A 17847-nucleotide genomic window follows, 5' to 3' on the forward strand; every position below is an offset into this window, starting at 1 on the left:
GTTTTTTGTAATTGTTAGATTATTATTTCATCTGAATTCTTTAGTCGCATTGACGTTTATGTCTGTTGTGAAGACGTGGGCTCTGCAGTTTGCTGCCGGACTCCTGCACTAATCGGCAGAACATTCCTCCTCTCCATGACCTTGATGTAATTGTTTGGCTCCAAGGTGTTGTCCCGACCACAGGCTTTACAGCAGTGGCAAGCAATTGGCTCCACGGGGGAGGAGTGGCATTTAACCCCCAGATGAAAACAACACAACCTGTTAGGTGTCTAACGAGTACAGCTAATTACTGCTGACTCCAAATCCCAATCTCAAAAATTCAAGCAAACTCTGCAAAGATCCATATTTACAATTTACAGTACCTTCTGGGCAGCACATACGCCATGATGTAACCTCACCCACCCAAATATATCTGTAAGTGAATAATTGAGTTTTTAAAGTGCCACATGTATGACTTAACATTGAAGACGTGGCAACATAACCTCTCTAATCCCCAACCTCCATTTGGTTGTAAAATAATAATCCCGGGCGTCTTTTTCAGGTTGGGGATGGAAGAGTTGCTCTTCTGCTCGCCCATGTCTGTCTTCATCCTCTGTTTCCTTGAGCTTTGTAAGGTCATGGGAGCTATTCTTTAGGAGATCGTGTCAATCATGGAAAGGTCAGAGAGGTAAGACGGAGTCACACAAGCTTCAGTTTAAAATCTGCGCTGCAGGTGATGGGAGAATGGAACATTTTGCTTCTTCTCTATTCACTCTGTTTCAGCGCATTTTACCACTGGATTTGCAGCTAAACACACACGCTGAAAGCAACAACCCCTAACCCTTATCTGCTAACTGTTAACTGCTTTGAAGTAATTACCAGGCAAAGATGCACTTAAGAATATTAAAAACACAAAAGAATCAGATAAAAATATTAATTTTGACTGTGCAAATAAAGTGACCACTTTGTGCAGGCGGGAGCTTGTCCTTCTCAGCGTCTCCCCCCAGTGGACGAGTGAAGTGAAGCAAAACCAGCAATAGAGCTCTGCCGGTTTTAGTGCTTATTAATGTGCAGCCCGCACGCCAACGCAAAAGATAACAGGCATTTTTTTTTTTTTTTTTTGCTGAATACTTTGCACAAAGTTAGCTCTGACAGTGTTCAGGAGATTAAATACAATTTAAGTGTTCTGATCTCAAACTTGGCAGACAGAGTAACAGTTTGGCCTCAGAGCATCCTTCACTTCTGCACTCAGTGGTCTTTTTTCTTCAACATGGCACATCAACTGCAAAAAGCATTTATAATAGGATCTCTAGCTGAGGTTTGTGCTTTTTCTCAACTTCTCTTCTAGGTTTTAAAAGGGGTAATATGGGATAACTTTAAGAACAATGTTGCACTGTATCATCTATCTATCTATCTATCTATCTATCTATCCATCCATCCATCCATCCAGTTTATATAGCACCAAATTAGCTCTTGTTAGCACATAAATGTGAAAGTGTTTCAGGATATTCACTCTCCTTATGTGGCCCAACTGGGAGAATCTGTTTTCTTTGTAATTACATGTTCATCTTTGCAAAGTCCCCTCTGACCACTTACTGTTTGGCCCTGACAGTCTGCCTCCAGGAGCTAAGCAGGCAGTCTAGAAGATTGCACGCTGAGAGAAATACAACCAGCTGGGCCTTTTGCTTCACTGCCGCTTGTTGCATTAGATTCAGTCTCCTCTGAACCTCTGATTTACGCCTCTGTTCCTGATTACATCCTTGGAGAGATTAGACTTTTCTGGTTTCTGAGAGCCGAAATCATAGCTATGCTGGGTTCACTGTCAACTGCAGGCAGCTGAGGTATACTATAGCCACTGTATCCTAGGATGGTTTATAACATATCTAAACTAGGCACAGTTAGAATTTTGTTAAATGTGATTGTAAGCAGGAATTCCAGCTGTAAAATTTCATAACCCGCCAAATAACTGCTGCTTCAGTTTGACTGTGGAAAGGTTTTACGTAGTCGGTTGCTAGTCTTGTCAAGACTGTTAATATCACCTCATTATATTAAAAAAAGCCATGTTGATGTCGCTTTGGTAATTGCTCATCTAAACAGTGTTTAGATGGCCGCACTAACTGTATTCTCCAGATGAGGGCAGCATTACCTTAAACATGGTACAGTTCAGCATTGCTAAACAAACCAAAACCACATCAGTCATGCTGTGCAGCCCTCTGGAAAGCAACATACATCAAACCCCAGAATCTGATTAGTGTATTGATTTTAATGGCACAGAACCCAGGAATTTATTGGGGAAGTGATGAAAACTGTTTGGAACATAACTCTCTGAATGCACTTTAATGTTTTTTTTTTTTCCTCTGACATTTACAGTTTGACAATTTTATTTCCACTGTGTATTATGTACATTAGTACACACAACAATAATACACATTCTGCATGGGAAAGTTCAAGAAAGAAAAACAGCGCTGTGATAGCAATCTTCAAACTGAATAACAATGGAAACATGACTTTAATGTGTTTGGTTTTTTTTCCGTAATTGCCCTTAAAAAACAACACAGGATTCTGTGTCCATCATACAACCTGTAAAGAGGAGGGGAGACTAATGATTTTGCTGTGTGAGCAACAATTCTTATTAACTACTTTTGCTTGAATATTACTAATAAAATTTAGAGTTAACATGTCTCAAAGCTTTTTCGGAGTAAGTAACTCTGGTGCAGAAAGATACAGGTGAGTTAGAATGCAAGTGGCAACCTCTGACTCTCTGGCTCCAAACCCAATCGACTCCTGTGTCAACATGGCCAAAAGAAGAGTATAGCTACAGCCTCGTAAGAAAAAATGGTTTTGTTGTTTGTAAATCATTTAATTATAACAGGGAATAAATTGAAACTAAATAGTTCAAGCTTTATTATCGCTTAATGCACAGGCGGAAGTCTAAATATGCATCTGCAGATGGCAGCTCTCTGCTAATGTGATTCACGGACCTAGCGAATGGCTCAGTGTGAGGTTAACTGCTCTGGCAGCTTTTCCTAGACACCTGCGTCTGTATGTGATTCACCCTAACATTCCTTCAATGCACCTTGCTAAACTAGCTCGCTAGTATTAGCTAATAACTTAGCACTCCACCCTTTCATCATAAAATTGTAATTTCAGCAGCCAAAGAATCAACGTGGTAATAGTCAAAATTCTAAAGCTGAAGCTTTAAATTAGGGCTTCACAAATTAATCATGATGGCTGCATCCATCTTTTATTTACAGTTTATGCCTTAAAGTTGGGTGCAATCACTGGCATGTGTGAAAAGCAAATTAAACAGTGAATAGTGAAGATAGGTCCCAGCTCGCAATAGAATCTTAGTTGTTAGTAATTGTAGCTGGAATCCATGATAAGATTCATCTATTTGATTTTTATAAAATACTTATGAATAACCTCAAAAGTATAGAAACAAAATCACAAGTCCAAATTACCCAGATTTGATTGATTGATTCAATTCAATACTCTGTCATGGGACAACACGTCTGTAGCACTTTTTAGTTATTTCCATGTGAAGCTGAAAATGGCAGGGAACTCTGCTTTCTCATCAAACCAGTTCTCCACCCCCGATCTCTAGGTATGTTTCCTAGCAACACATCCTTCTGACTGCCTGGGAAAACCCAGTGCTTCATAATAGGCTCAGCTAATATAGATCAGCACCACTTGGCTCTCTCCCTCAAATCTAAATAATAAACGTGTGTACTGAATGTACATTTTGTATTTAGTGCTGAATGCAGCACAAAATAGCAGCTGCACTTACAGCCTGAGATTTAAAATGCCATCAGTTCTCTCCTGTGCTCTATATTTGCTGTCGACTGGTCTCACAAGCGCTCTTGATAAGAGTGATGGAGTGTCTGTCTGGAGTGTGTAAAGTTGGAGGCAGTACAGAAAAACAGCATTAAAGTGTTCAATCAAAGGCTTGTCTCATGGCTGCCAGTTCAGGTGTTTACTTTATAAAGTTTGCCCACAGATCAGAAACATGCTCACAGGAGTGTGTTCATTCTATTTAATTAAAAAAATACTCATCAGAGTTTCCTCAAGTCCACAGCAACGTTCAAGATGCTTTTCTTCTCTAACTCAGTAGCAAAATTTTTGCAAACTGGTTTTTGTTCTATCAGCTATCCAATGACAGAATGTTAAATTTACTGGTAGAGGAGTCCACTGAGGATAATCGGGTTAATTTGACCATGATGATGAAATACCTTATTGTGTCTCATAAGCAGTCCAAAAGCCCAAAACACGCACGCACACACACACACACACACACAAAATCAATTGCAAACTGCAAACTTTTACATGTGAAAGCATGGAACTATTAAAATGTCTCACATTTTTACTTCAAAGGTTAATTAGTCATTTAATTGATTCCTTCTTCCATAGCTATCTCATGCAGCTCTAATTTAGAGTAACAGAGACATGCAACTAAAACTCTGTCTTCATATAATTAACCTAATAGTAGGTTAATTCTACGAAGGCAGGCAGTTAAATGATGTTTTCAAAGAAATTAATCCATTCATTAATCCACAGTAAACATTATACTGATGGGAGTAGTTGCAGTGACTCAGTGATGATGCTTAGTTTCACATTTCTCCAGTGCAATGGAGAAGCTATTACAATAGAGCAGCAACACCACACCACTTGTTCTCCTGACACAAGTGATATTTGCTCTGTCGATGAACACAATTCATTCAGTCAGTTTACTGAGGCACCCAGTGACAACTGTGCAGAGATAGAAGCGGCCTTATGGTTCTTGCATGACGCTATCTGTGACAGCTACATACAACACTGCACTGTCATGTCAACGTCTATTGACTGCTGGTGAAGTGCCATGTTTGTTTACAAGAAGGTACAGCTTTAAAACTAGACGGCACTGGGCTTCTATTCAGGTTTAGTGTTATAGAGACAATCGTCTACACGCTTACAACGATTTCACGACATTTCCTTTTATATTGGGAGGAGACTGCTGAGTTGAGAGTTGACCTGATGATGATCATTGACGCTCTCCAAAAAGGAGGTTAAACCAAAGGTCATTGGTGAAAAGGCTGGCTCTTTGCGGAGCATATTAATGGAAAGCTGACGGAAGGGGAAAGTACGGTGGGATGACCGCAAGCTTGAGAGGATTGTCAAACAAAGTTGATTCAAGAACTTGGGGGAGTTCCACAGGGATTGGACGAAGACTGGTGTCAGAGCAGCAGGAGCCACCACACAGGAAAGGAGCTACAGCGTTCACATTTCTAATATGCAGCCATTCCTTGACCAGAGGCAAGATCAGTAGCATCTTGCCTGGGCTGAGGAGAAAAAAAACTGGACTGCTGTTCAGTAGTCCAAAGTCCTCTTTTAAGATGAAAGTAAGTTTTTTTGCATTTCATTTGAAACAGAGTTCCTAAAGTCTGAAGGAAAAGTGGAAAGTTGGAAAATCTGAGGTGTTTGAAGTCCAGCGTGAAGTTTCTGCAGCCTGTGATGATTTAGCGTGCCATGTCATCTCCTGGTGTAGGTGGTGGCTGGTCCACTGTGTTTCATCAAGTCCAAAGTCTTCATAGTGTTTACCAGAAGCACTCCATGCTTCCACCTGCTGACAAGCTCTTTGGAGATATCAATTTACTATTCCAACAGGACTTAACACCTGCTCACAGAGCCAAAGCTGCTACCAAATGGTTTGCTTACAATGTTATTATTGTGCTCGATGGGGTGGTCAACTTGCCTGACCTGAACCCCCAAGAGAATCTCTGGGGTAATAAGAGGAAAATGAGGAGTGCCTCTTTAGCTCACTGGGTGAGCAGGCGATCACATAGCAAATGTCAGAAAGCAGCGCCCCAGATTTGGATCCGATCCACAGCCATTTACTACATGTCTTCCCCCTCTCTCTCTCTCCCCACTTTCTTGTCCGTCTTCACTATCCAATAAAGGCAAAAATACTAAAGAAAAAAAAAAGAAAAAATAAAGTTATCTTTAAAAAAAAGAAGAGAGCGGAAGACCAGAAATGCTCCCCTACATAAAAATAAAAAATGAGCTGAAGGCTGCTATGAAAGCCTGGGCTTCAGTAATGCTTCATCAGTGCCACAAGCTTCCACGTCACACTGCACTGACGCAGTAATTTATGGTAATGGAGCCCGAAGTTAAGTATCAGAAGTTGGGCATTTTTGTATTGCAAATCCTTTTTGGATACTTTGATCTTAGGAGATGCTCTAAGTATTTTCATGAGCAATAAGCCATAATCATCAAAATTTAAACAAAAAATAAGTATTTCATGTAACATATGATGATAGATAACAGATAAGGAAGATAATAAAAATACCTGAAATTGACCTTTTTTAAAATAAATGACAAGAAAAATACAGTTTTTCACCATTCTCAGTTTTTTTTTTTAAATGCACTAGCATTGCTACAGGCAGTGGTAGAGATATTAGAGATACTTATGTCCCTAGGGGTTCCTTGGAGTACTGCAGTGGTTGTGTATTTTGTTTAAATAATTAATAAAACATGTCTGACAACCACTGGCTAAGGCAACTGGAAGATTTGGCCTTTTTATTCCAAAAAGTAATTCCCAGATAATTACCCATTATAACTCAATGTTACCATAACTGCCATGCCTGAAACATTCTAACTATTGGATGTCATAAAATTATGAACCAACATCAAAGGTTCCCTGAGGATAAATCCTACTGAGCTTCTCCAGCTTTAACAGCAGAACTATCAGCTGGCTGATGCTTTATTCTAGAGTGAAATTAGACAAATGATAAAGGTGCATTGTGTCACTCTGCCACTGGCATGGCTTTCCACTCTCTCTGTAACATAGACTGTATATGGAAGATGGACTAGCTCGAAAGTAATTATGGCCATGTTTTTTCTAAATAACTTCATGCTAAACAAGCAGCCCTGCTTATAAACAGATGTATATAAGTCTTTGTTTTTTATGAATTTCTGTTGTCAATAAAAAAAAATCAATTTGTAGAACAGAATAACTAACTTAATTTCCTAAAAGCTTATGTTATTAAAAGTTAGACACTAACCATTTCCATTAGCGTACTTGCACCGAGACTGCATTTAGGAAAAAAAATAATCATATGTAAACCGCAGACAATTGTGATTGGATATATCGGTGGCTGCTGATTTATGGAAATAGTCTTTTATTATGCAAAGGAAACATTTAGAAGGAAGCATGCACACTTACTGCCTTCTGGCAAACGACAGTGTGTCAAGAGAGAAGGAAAATATACGCATTATTCCTGGCTGAAATGACAAATGAGATGGGGACAGAGTGCGTTGTAAATACATTTCTCCTGGAGAGAAGGAGCTAGCTCATAGCTCTCCCCCAACAAAGCCTCTGGAAATCCTCTCAATTAAGCGATGCATTTCCCCATGCTTTGAGGAGAGAGAGGGTGAAGCATAATGGCAGAGCACAAATCACCAAGAGCCTATTGAAAAAGCTGCCAGTTAACTATGTAATATTACCACTGCTGAAATGCTTCACCCTTTATCCCTTTTCAATTGCAAGGCTAGATATTGAGTGTGCACTGGGTATTCTTGATAAGTGAATTATATCACTGATGAAACTTTTTATTCCCACCTCACAGATTGGAGTGAATGGATTTATCATTGGAATGCAATAACCAGGTTAGAGTGACTATTTAAAAAAAAGAAGTATCAGGCCCTCATTGGACTTGTTCAGCTTTTATTGTTCTACACTCTGAATCAGTGTGAATTTAATAAAATGATGACACTCAACCAAAAATAGTTTTAATCCCAGGAAAAAAAAAAGAAATGTTATCCATATCAGGCAAAAATATAGATAATCAACAGACTGCAGCAGAGTCACAGTCATGAATTTTACACGTGGATGCTGTAATATTTTAACCATTCTTATCAAGAAAAATGATTAAACTACATTTTTACATTATTTTTACATGAGTTTTATTAATTAATTATGTGAAATGTATTAAAAAACAAATAAAAATATTACATATACATAGGTATTCACAACCTTTGCAAGGACACTTAAAATTGAGCTCAGGTGCATCTTTTTTCCACGGATCATCTGTCCATTTGCACACACGTCTGTATAAGGTGCTGTATATGACACTGCATGTCAGAGCACAAACTAAGCCATGAAGTCCAAGGACTTATCTGTAGACCTCCAAGAGAGGATCGTGTCAAAGCACAGATCTGGAGAAAGGTACAGATTAATTTCTGCGTCGTTGGGACTAAAGGTCCCAGTGAGCATAGTGGCCCACCTCATCTGTAAATGGAAGTTTGGAACCACAAGAACTCTTCCTAGAGCTGGCCACCAAACCAGTCTGAGTGATTATGGGTAAAAGGGCCTTAATCAGGGAGGTGATCAAAAACTGATGGTCACTCTCACTGAGTTTCAGCATTGCTCTTTGGAGAGAAGAGAGCCTTCCAGAAGGACAATCATTTCTATTGCATTCCACCAATTGGGCCTGTATGGCCAGACACAAGCCACTCCTCAGTAAAACACACATGGCAGCCTGCCTGGAATATGCTAAAAGGGACCTAAAGACCATGAGCACCAAAATTCTCTGGTCAGATGAAATAAGTATTAAAGTCTGAAGAAAACCAGGCATCACTCATCATTAGACGGATACCATAGTTACAGTGAAGCATGGTGGCGGTAACATCATGCTGTGGGGATGTTCTTCAGCAGCAGAAACCAGAAGACTAGTCAAGGTCCAGGAAAAGATGAATGCAGCAGTAGGATAACTTGCTCCAGAGCACGCTGGATCTCGAACAAGAGGGCAAAGGTTTATATTCCAACAGGACAAAGCATGTAAACAGGCAGTCAAGCCACAACAAAGAAATGACTTTGGGATCACTCTGTAAATGTCCTTAAGTGGCCAAGCCAGAGCCTTGAACCTGACCGACTCTCTACAGAGATCTGAAAAAGGCTGTGCACTGATGTTCCCTATCCAAACTGATGGAGCTTGAGAAAAAATACTTTTAATAAACAGGATTTTTAGGTTTTTTGACACACTCTAGCAGCAATGCTATGCTTTTTATGTGCATCAGTGTCTATAGTACCACCTGCTCTTTCTGAAGACACTGGTTCAACCTGAAGTCTGACTTCAGCTGATGGAATTTTCAAGTTTAGCTGTTGCTATTCAACCTAAAATCACACATCACTTGGATGTCAGCTGCAATCTCCATTTAACAAATGAACGCATTTATTGCTCATAAGTGTAGGTGTGTCACATTGAAACTGAGCCAGGAAAGGACGCTTATGTAAGTCTTTCACAGGAGACTGTTTTAAGTCGCAGTAGATGGAGGATAGGTGTAAATAATAAATGCCGGCTGAATTGCAATTAGCGGCTTCATTTTCAGGCTACTCGAACTGAGCTATTGTTAATGTTCTTATTGACTGCCTTTGTGTCATTTAACAGTTCTGTGGCCAACACTCAAGCGCACTACACGTTGGCTTGCAGCCATCGATTGGATGGTTTTAAGTCTCCCTATACACCCCTTTAGTTGTATATGGAATCAAATTAAACAATAATTTTAACAGTTTGACATTCAGATTATCATTTAGTTGCATATTCCTTTATTTCCTTTAGGAGTTTTGTGGCCAGCGCTCTTGCACTCCTTACTTTCTTGTAGCCAATGACCTGTTAGGTCTCCCTATACATTCCTTTAGCCATGTATGGAATTGAAATGTTCTTGTACCTTTTCTCTGATTGCAACCTGTGAAACCATAAGTCACAATGGGAAGAAGAGTATGAAGGTAATGCTTCTTAAAGAAAGAATGTAAAGTAGAGACTGTAAAGTGCGTTCTTTAGAGGAAATGGAAGAAAGAATGACAAAAGAGGTGAAACAATGAAAGATGATATGATTGCTATCACACTAAAGCCCGCATTTTTATTGAATATTACTTTCAATTTCTTTCTGTCATTGTAGAACAATTTATCATCCTGACAGCTACTACTTCCAAATGAAGGTCATATAGTTCACGTGCCTTGCAGCAGACCTTGAATCCAGAAATGGTAACATACATGTGTGTTAAAGTCAAAATGATTTTACTGGTCGATTATGAGGGATTCATACTTAATATGTTTATTGCTAAAGCATTTAAAAGCAACTGATCGTGGGTGAATTACCAACACTTTAATAAGACATTTCATAGTCTGACAAAATATGTTAACACCACCCATGAGCTACAGTTCTACAAGTGGTCTCATGACTATTTTTCCCAGATAAAACTCTGAGGGGAAAGATGTCATTCAGTGTTCCTAATTAGGACAGGCTTTATAAACCCCAACTTTCTGAAGATAAAAACACCTTCAAACAACAGATGCTACAGTTTGAGTATTTCTCCTCAGGCACACGCCCACTCACAAAGTGTCAGCAGAATAGGAAAGCAGAGGAATATGAGCCACCTGGGGCAAGCACTTCAAAAAGGTCCCACAAGCTCATTTTAATGTGCAGACAACAGGGTCTGTGAATGCTCTCACCAAATGTGAAAATTAAGGTGCAACAGCACAACTTTACAGCATCTGTGAGCCACCAGAGCAAAATGACAGCTGGAAAAGAAAAAAAAATGTTCACAGTTAATAAAAAAATTACAAGACTGAATGCGCTGGGTGAATGTCGTCTTACTGTGGAATGAAAGCTAATGTAGTGAAAGCCATTAGATTTCTAGTACTACTTATACACTGTAGACTCAGCTGCTACATCTGTTTAACTGCTATTTCTAAATGCAAATATCTCATCAGCCAATCATGTGGCAGCAACAGAGTGCATTCAGGTTTGTAGAAATGATCAAAACAATTGTGTAAATTTCAGACTGAGCATCAAAAAGGGAAGAAAAGGGATTTAAGCGACTTTGAACATTGTGTGGTTGTTGGTGCCAGACGGGCTGGTCTGAGTATTTCAGAAACCGCTGACCTACTGGGATTTTCCCACACAATCATCTCTAGGGTTTACAGAGAATGGTCAGAAAAAGAGAAAATGTCCAGCGAGTGGCAGTTCTCTGGGTAAAAATGCCTTGTTGATGTCAAAGGAGAATGGGCTGACTGATTTGAGCTGATAGGAAGGCAACAGTAACTCTTAAAAAAACCCACTTGTTACAGCCAAGATATGCAAAAGAGCAGGAAACAAGAAACTGATGCTACAATTCACTCGGGCTCACCAAAAAAAGGACAATAAAAAATTAGAGAAATGTTTCCTGGTCTGATGAGTCTTGATTTATGCTGCGACATTCAGATTGGACGGTAAGAATTTGGTGTAACATGAAAACATGGATCCAGCAGTTCAGGCTCGTGCTAGTCGTGTAGTGATCTTGGTGGTGTAATTGGCCGGTTTCTTGAACATGACAATGGGGTAACTGCACTTAAATTGGATGCAATAGAACATATCTCAAAAGTGCTCTATTGGAATAAGATCCATAAGTGCATTTTGGGAATGGGAAAGTCACATCATAGATGTGCAGCTGACAAATCTGCAGCAACCGTGTGATGCTTTCATGTTGTTATGAACCACAATCTCTGAGGAATTTTCCCAGCACCTTGTTGAATGTATGCAATGAAAAATCATGGGAGATCTGAAACAAAAAGATGGTCCAACCTTGTACTAGCTAGGTGTAACTAATAAACGACTGCCTAGTATTACTTTTGTCTTGTAATAAACGTTTTGGTGTAAACAATGCAAACTCTGAATCAGACTTAACATGACTGAGTTGATTTTGCACTGCTGGGAGTCAGACTCAGGACACCAGCAGTGGACTTGTTAGTGTAGCTGACAGGCTGAAAGATATTAATATTGTTGGCGTCATATTATTTATAACATGATAAGGATGAAAACTGGTTGGAGGGGCTCCCGGCGAATTTTAGCATTTTACAACAAACACAACTGTTTTTTTTAAATTCAGTAACTATTAACTAATTAGTAAAACTTATTTCATTGTTAAGGAAACAGGAAAACAACAGTAATTATCAATGTCTAGGTTATTAAAATGATTAATAAAATTGTCACAATATGACCTTCCAGTCTGTAATTTGTTGATTAAAACAGCACTCTTTAACATTTGATAAAGAACATTATAACAAAAGTTATTTCCTTAAAACTGGGAATGCTGCCACAAGGCTTTATATTAAGTTATTGCACCAACACCCAGAACAATGCATATTATTAATGTAATATTATTAATGTAATTAAAGTGCAATTTAATTTAAAGCTGCTCTCCAAGTGATAATTATACACTGACTTCATGGTTTCAACTCCAACCATTAATCTGGAGTCAAATCTGTCCAGGACAGAAATCCCAGGAAGTTTCAAGGATAGCCACTTATTTAGATGACATGCCATTATACTCGAGAAGTGTGGAAACCACCCAGACTAAACAAAAAAGAATGAAAAAATGAAAATCTTGGTGTGCCCTTCAGCAGCTCCCGTAAAACGAGAATTCAAGATCGTACGAGGCAGGACAAAGCTGGCAGCTGTTGTTTGCTGGCTTATTGACGCTTCTCTACTTTCTTCAAACACGGGTCACATTCACACATTCGGCTTTGAAAAGAGAAACGATCGTTTAGCGAGAGGACAAATTATGCAAATGAAATTGCATTTGAGTACATGTAAGCGGCATTTCCCGATAACACACCACTCCTGCGCGCTGATAAAGAAGTGGCTGTGGCGACGGCTGTCAATTAAGCAGGCAGAAAGCTTCGTTACTTAGTGCTCAGCTGAAGTGAGGAAACATACAGATTGCCAATTTGTTCGGGATTTCTGAAATGTGCAAACACTCGCGTCTATTTTCAGCACCTCTCGCTGGCACAGAAATAATGAGGAAGACATCTTCTTTTAAAAATACATACATTTGAAAGTTTATTCAGAAGTCATGTCAGTAGTGAATTGGGAACAGTCATTATTACTGAAATCCAAGGTTACAGCAATCAAGGACAAGATCTGAACAATGATAACGTGGTAGGAGTTAGTTGTATGTGCACTCCAAAATTTTACCAATAAAATCCATCATTTTTTTTCCACTTAGCAACTTTGTAAAGTCCCTGTCAATTCAAAACCTACAAGCCCTTTTTTGTTCATATAAATGCCACTTAATCTAATGACACGTTAATACAAAAAAATCATAATCAAGTCACATACAAAAAACCTGAAATAAAATAGTCCTATATACAAACCTCTGTACATAGTGGGAATATGAGTAAAGAGAGGAATAATGCTTTAATGAGCCATTTGCTCTCATATATTTGAGAGTGGGTCAGTACTGGAAGGCCGTTGGTCCAAGCTCGTCTGTCTGAACACAATGTCACAATAAAATTTCGATGCGGCATTGTATCGGTCATAGACAGCATCTGCAAATTCAGTGAATACTTCTGTGCAACATGTTCCCTGCTGCAGACTGCATCATCGTCAAACAGCAGGCAAAAAAAAAACATAACATAAAAAAAGAAAGGAAAAGAAAAGATGGTACGAGGGGGCGGGCTGCGGTGAGGTATTCATCTTGTCAAGCTGGGACAGGGAAGCGAGGAATGTGTGGGTAAAAACAACCACTTTTCTGGGGTTACTGTTGATGTTGTTTTTGTTGCGTTGTCAGTGTGTTGTTTGGTCCTACTGTCAAGTTTCTTTGTTTACTGCACAATTCCTGAATCGATGGAGGCCTGTTTCCTGGTGGTCTTGGGAGGAGGTGGAGGAGGAGTCTTGCTCGGAAGAGGTGGTGGAAATTGCTGCAAACAGACAAAACAGGAACGTGAAACCTCGTTTTTACAGAATAGTTGGGATTTAAAGCGCAAGATTAGCATGTTCTATTTTTTCTTTTACAAGAGGTTAATACTAAGATCATCTTAAATAACATTTATTAAAACATGTCATACCTTATCTTACAGCCTGCATGGCTCTACAAATGACTGAAGTAAGATAGAGTTTACAGAGCAAAGATTTCTCACCTTCTTTTACAAAAAACATTATTTCACCAACTCGATCCTCCACCCTGATTGCATCAAGCGATACAACTACTATATCAGTAATAAACAATAATGATAACCAATGATAACTTTATTGATATACTGTGCACAGTTAAGCACACAATTATTCAGACCCCTCTCCTGTTTGTATGCTTTGTGACGGAAACAAACCTATTTTCTTGCCAAAGGGCTCACCACATTTCACTGTCGGTATGGTATAGCGTCTTTTCTCTTCCATACAAAGGCTGTGTCCCTGTGTGCAAGTCTTTTTTTTTTTTATCAGAGCACAAACTGCATGACTACAAAGCTTCTCCCTTCTCCAACTGCTGCTTTGTAAATGCCAAATGTACCTTTAGGTTTATGGGCTTCAGCATTGGATTAGTAGCCTCTGAGGCTAGCATTATATCAAGTGTAGCCCTTGAAATCTGTATTCAATAGTCTGACGAATTCTTCAAGATGGAGGTGATTCTTGGATAAATGCAACATCTTAGCACAATTTTCTGGACCCGGGTTGGGGACACATTTCTTCCAACCTTGAACTTTCAAACTGGTCACAATTTCAATGTTCTTTAACAGATGGATGTCTTTATGAGTTTTGAATTGCTTTGCAATAAATACCCTTGTAGCCTTAGCCCTTTATGCGGTTAGTTACAAGTCTTGTGTTGCTTTTACAGTCCCACTGAACATTTGAGAAAACTGTCATCAGGCAGTAAATATTTTCAGTTACAGCTAAAACATACTGGAAAAAAGTGAAAGGGTATGAATAATTACCAACATTACTTTCTTAAAAATGCCTTGGCATGTTTAAAATTGTTAATACTTATAATTGTAGTATTATTTACTCATTTGGAAAACTTTTGAGCACTTTGACAGAAAATTTGGATAAAAATTTAAAACAAAAAACATTAAACAGGGAGGTGGTACGAATAAAGATTAGTGGCTAGAGATCTTCTGGTGCGTTGAGATAAGTGAAAGGTGATTACAAGTCTTATTTAATCCAGATGGAAAATGTCTCAGCTGTTTAAGCTCGTCTCTCCACCTGAATTCTCTTCCTTAAACACCTGAGTTCCCAGCAGAGAGTACAGACAAGGAGTAATGCAAGTCAGTGACCTCACCTCTGCCTCCATCAAAAATGTAAATGAAGAATGGCTGTCACTCAGTCTCAGGACATCTGCGCTCACTACATTACTGTCAGCTTGCTGCCACACGGTGTGCATGTGGCTCTGTTTTACTATCTGTCCGTGGGCCGTGACAGTGGATAAATAAGATTAGTTAACAGAGTGGTGAAGCTGGCTAGAGTAGAAGTCGCCGAGTGTGGAGAGATGAGCCGCTGATTAACAACACGAGGGCTTCTGATAGATGTGAGAGGTAAAGTAATCATCCAATCAATCACGTCTGAGCACCAGGGGCAATGAGTATTTATAACATTGGTTGGACAGGTGGGTGTGGGCTCTTGCTGCTAACTGACTGATGCCTACACTCTTCTGTGACACACATTCTAAAAATGACAGACAAATCCACAACGAGCCCAAATATAAGCGAAAAACACACATGCACGAACTCGCACACGTCAGCACAGGAAGTACACGAGCAGGGGATAGTGGAGGAGGTTGACCCAAATGTCAAGTGCGTGTAGCGGTCGCTTGTTTCATTACAAGTGCCATGCATCATTAAGGAGCTGCTCTCAGCTCTAATTAAAACACCTACTCTTTGATGTGGAGGGGGTGGTGGAGGTGTCGAGGGACTCGTCAAGTCTTGATTATCTAGCAGGTTGCCGTAATCAGCTGTGTTGCTTTTCAAAGGCAGCGGAGGAGGGGTTTCACCCTTGTCAGAGCAACCCATCCCGTTCAGCTCCAGACCTGTGCAAGAGGGCACTCATCAGCTCACATTCGTCATTGAACTACATTAGAACATCTTACACAGCGGGGCTGGTACCCAGAAGAGTTCAAAAAGGGTCCATTTCTGAGAAATTTATGTTGATTGAGACTAATTAATTTTTTTTTTTTTCAAAGAAACTAGAAGAAAGGGGACTTAAATTTCAGAGACAGTCATTACTTCGCACATTTGAGGGGAATTTACAGTACAGAACAGTATACCTCTACTGAATAACTGATTTCCTGGCTCTGCAGTAGGAATGAAGTGCTATGAAACAGGTTATAGATATATATATATTTTAGAATGTCAATGTGTGCAGTCAAAAAACAGAGCTAAAGACAAGAGTCAGCCTTAGGTTTGCTGTATGGACAGAAAACGATAATGGTAATATTACCCTGAAACTACTTGGTGTGTGAATATACACACAGAAACCCCCAAAATACTGCAGTTACAACGTGTCACGGTAAAAAATAAAACCCCAAAACAAATCAAAAATAATGCTGAATGGCAGCAAAGTACGACGCCTTACTGGAAACGGGATGTAGGCTGTAGGAGACTTTGCTCCTTGGTGTAATGGGTGGGGGGCACTGTGAGGAGGAGCTGGAGGAAGAAGTAGGGGGTCCAGGTGACACAGAAAGACGGCGGTCTCCAACAATTTGATTAAGGACTTGGCTTCTTGGTCTCTGGGGCCGCAGAGGGCTTATCTGTGTGATCAGACATAAAGAAAACAAGATATCAGTGTGATATTACAGCGGACTCAAAGTAAACAATGAAAATTACAGAAGTCAATAAAAGAGAACAGAATAAAATTTACAGACAAGAGACTTTTGATTAAATATCACAAGGAGTCAATAAAAGATCACTTAAAGGGGAACATTTGTTTTTACGCCTCCTTTGGGACTTTTATGTGTGTGTGTGTGTGTGTGTGTGTATATATATATACAGCCATATGGAACAGGCTATTTGTGAAAGAAAGCAAAAACCATTTAGATAAATGTTCTTGTTGAACTGCAAGAACTTATTTGTGGCTACAAATAATTGTTTGTATGCAAGACTGTGTTTTCTCCACTTTGGTATAGCAGGAATTTGAATATGAAAAGCTGTATCCTGAGGGCTATTCCACTCTGTAGGCTACATTAACAAACAACTTTGTAATTGGCCAACTGAAACAGTCAGCCACAAGGGAGACACTAAAAGTAACACACTTTATTCAGGGATTTCATTTTCTCTCGAATGCTGAAGATGAAATTCACATTGTGGGTGAAAAAAGCAATTTCTTGATTCCAGATTATACTTTCACACCGAGCTACTACATCCTAGTATGTGGTAATCACCGGAGACCAATAGGTGCTCTACCCTTGACCCCGGGGGCATGACGCTCGCGTCATGAGCCAGACGGCTCCACCGTTGCCAGGGGCCTCTTTTGGATTCCATTCCTGCCCTTATCTTACTGCCGTTAGCCAGGGAGCATTCCCACTGGGCATTGAGAACACAGTGATACCACTCGGCTGTAATGGACACAGCGGTGGTGAAGAGGGACATGAGCACAACAGAGAAAGAGAGAGGAAAGGGGGAGAGATGAAGATATGAAGAGTAAAAAGAGAACTGAGGGAACAGTTGAGAAGCAGAATTGTGAGCTACATCATGGAGAGAGGAAAAGGCAAGAAAATAAAGACCATGTCAAAGATCTGAAGAGAACAAAACATAACTGAAAGCCAGAGATAATGCTCAAAATACTCTTGTTTGTAGCTTCTCTTACTCCACATGAAAGGGAAGACAAAAAAAAAAAAACCTACCTTCACAATAACACCAGAAAACACAGCAGGGATATTTCTCTATTCTATGGCCCACTGATGTTTGCCGTGCGACGTATATTGCACAATGTTTTATGTGCAAGTGGAAAAAGACGTGTTATGATTGCATTAGGTGACCACGTGTTTACTTCCCAAACTTTTCTGGATTTTTTTGCCTTTAATACTTTTCTCTTAGAAGGTTTAATCTGAAACCACAGTTGTCACCTTGCAGTTGCACGTCTCCTCCA

At 39.6% G+C, this 17847-nt stretch overlaps 1 protein-coding gene across 1 annotated transcript in view; it reads right to left on the reverse strand.

Moving 5' to 3' along the window:
- Nucleotides 1–12805: 12805 nt before the first annotated feature.
- The window catches only part of dock1 (dedicator of cytokinesis 1), a 190357-nt gene continuing 185315 nt past the window's right edge, over nt 12806–17847 (reverse strand). The window contains exons 50-52 of the mRNA XM_031750664.2: nt 16336–16510; nt 15639–15790; nt 12806–13694 (exon numbers count right to left, since the gene is read on the reverse strand). Of these exons, the coding sequence (XP_031606524.1) occupies nt 13599–13694; nt 15639–15790; nt 16336–16510 (423 nt within the window). The 3' untranslated portion in view covers nt 12806–13598. The remainder of the gene's footprint in view (nt 13695–15638; nt 15791–16335; nt 16511–17847) is intronic.

The sequence above is a fragment of the Oreochromis aureus genome, linkage group 8, assembly GCF_013358895.1.
Source record: "Oreochromis aureus strain Israel breed Guangdong linkage group 8, ZZ_aureus, whole genome shotgun sequence".
In the NCBI taxonomy this organism is placed as follows: Eukaryota; Metazoa; Chordata; class Actinopteri; order Cichliformes; family Cichlidae; genus Oreochromis; species Oreochromis aureus.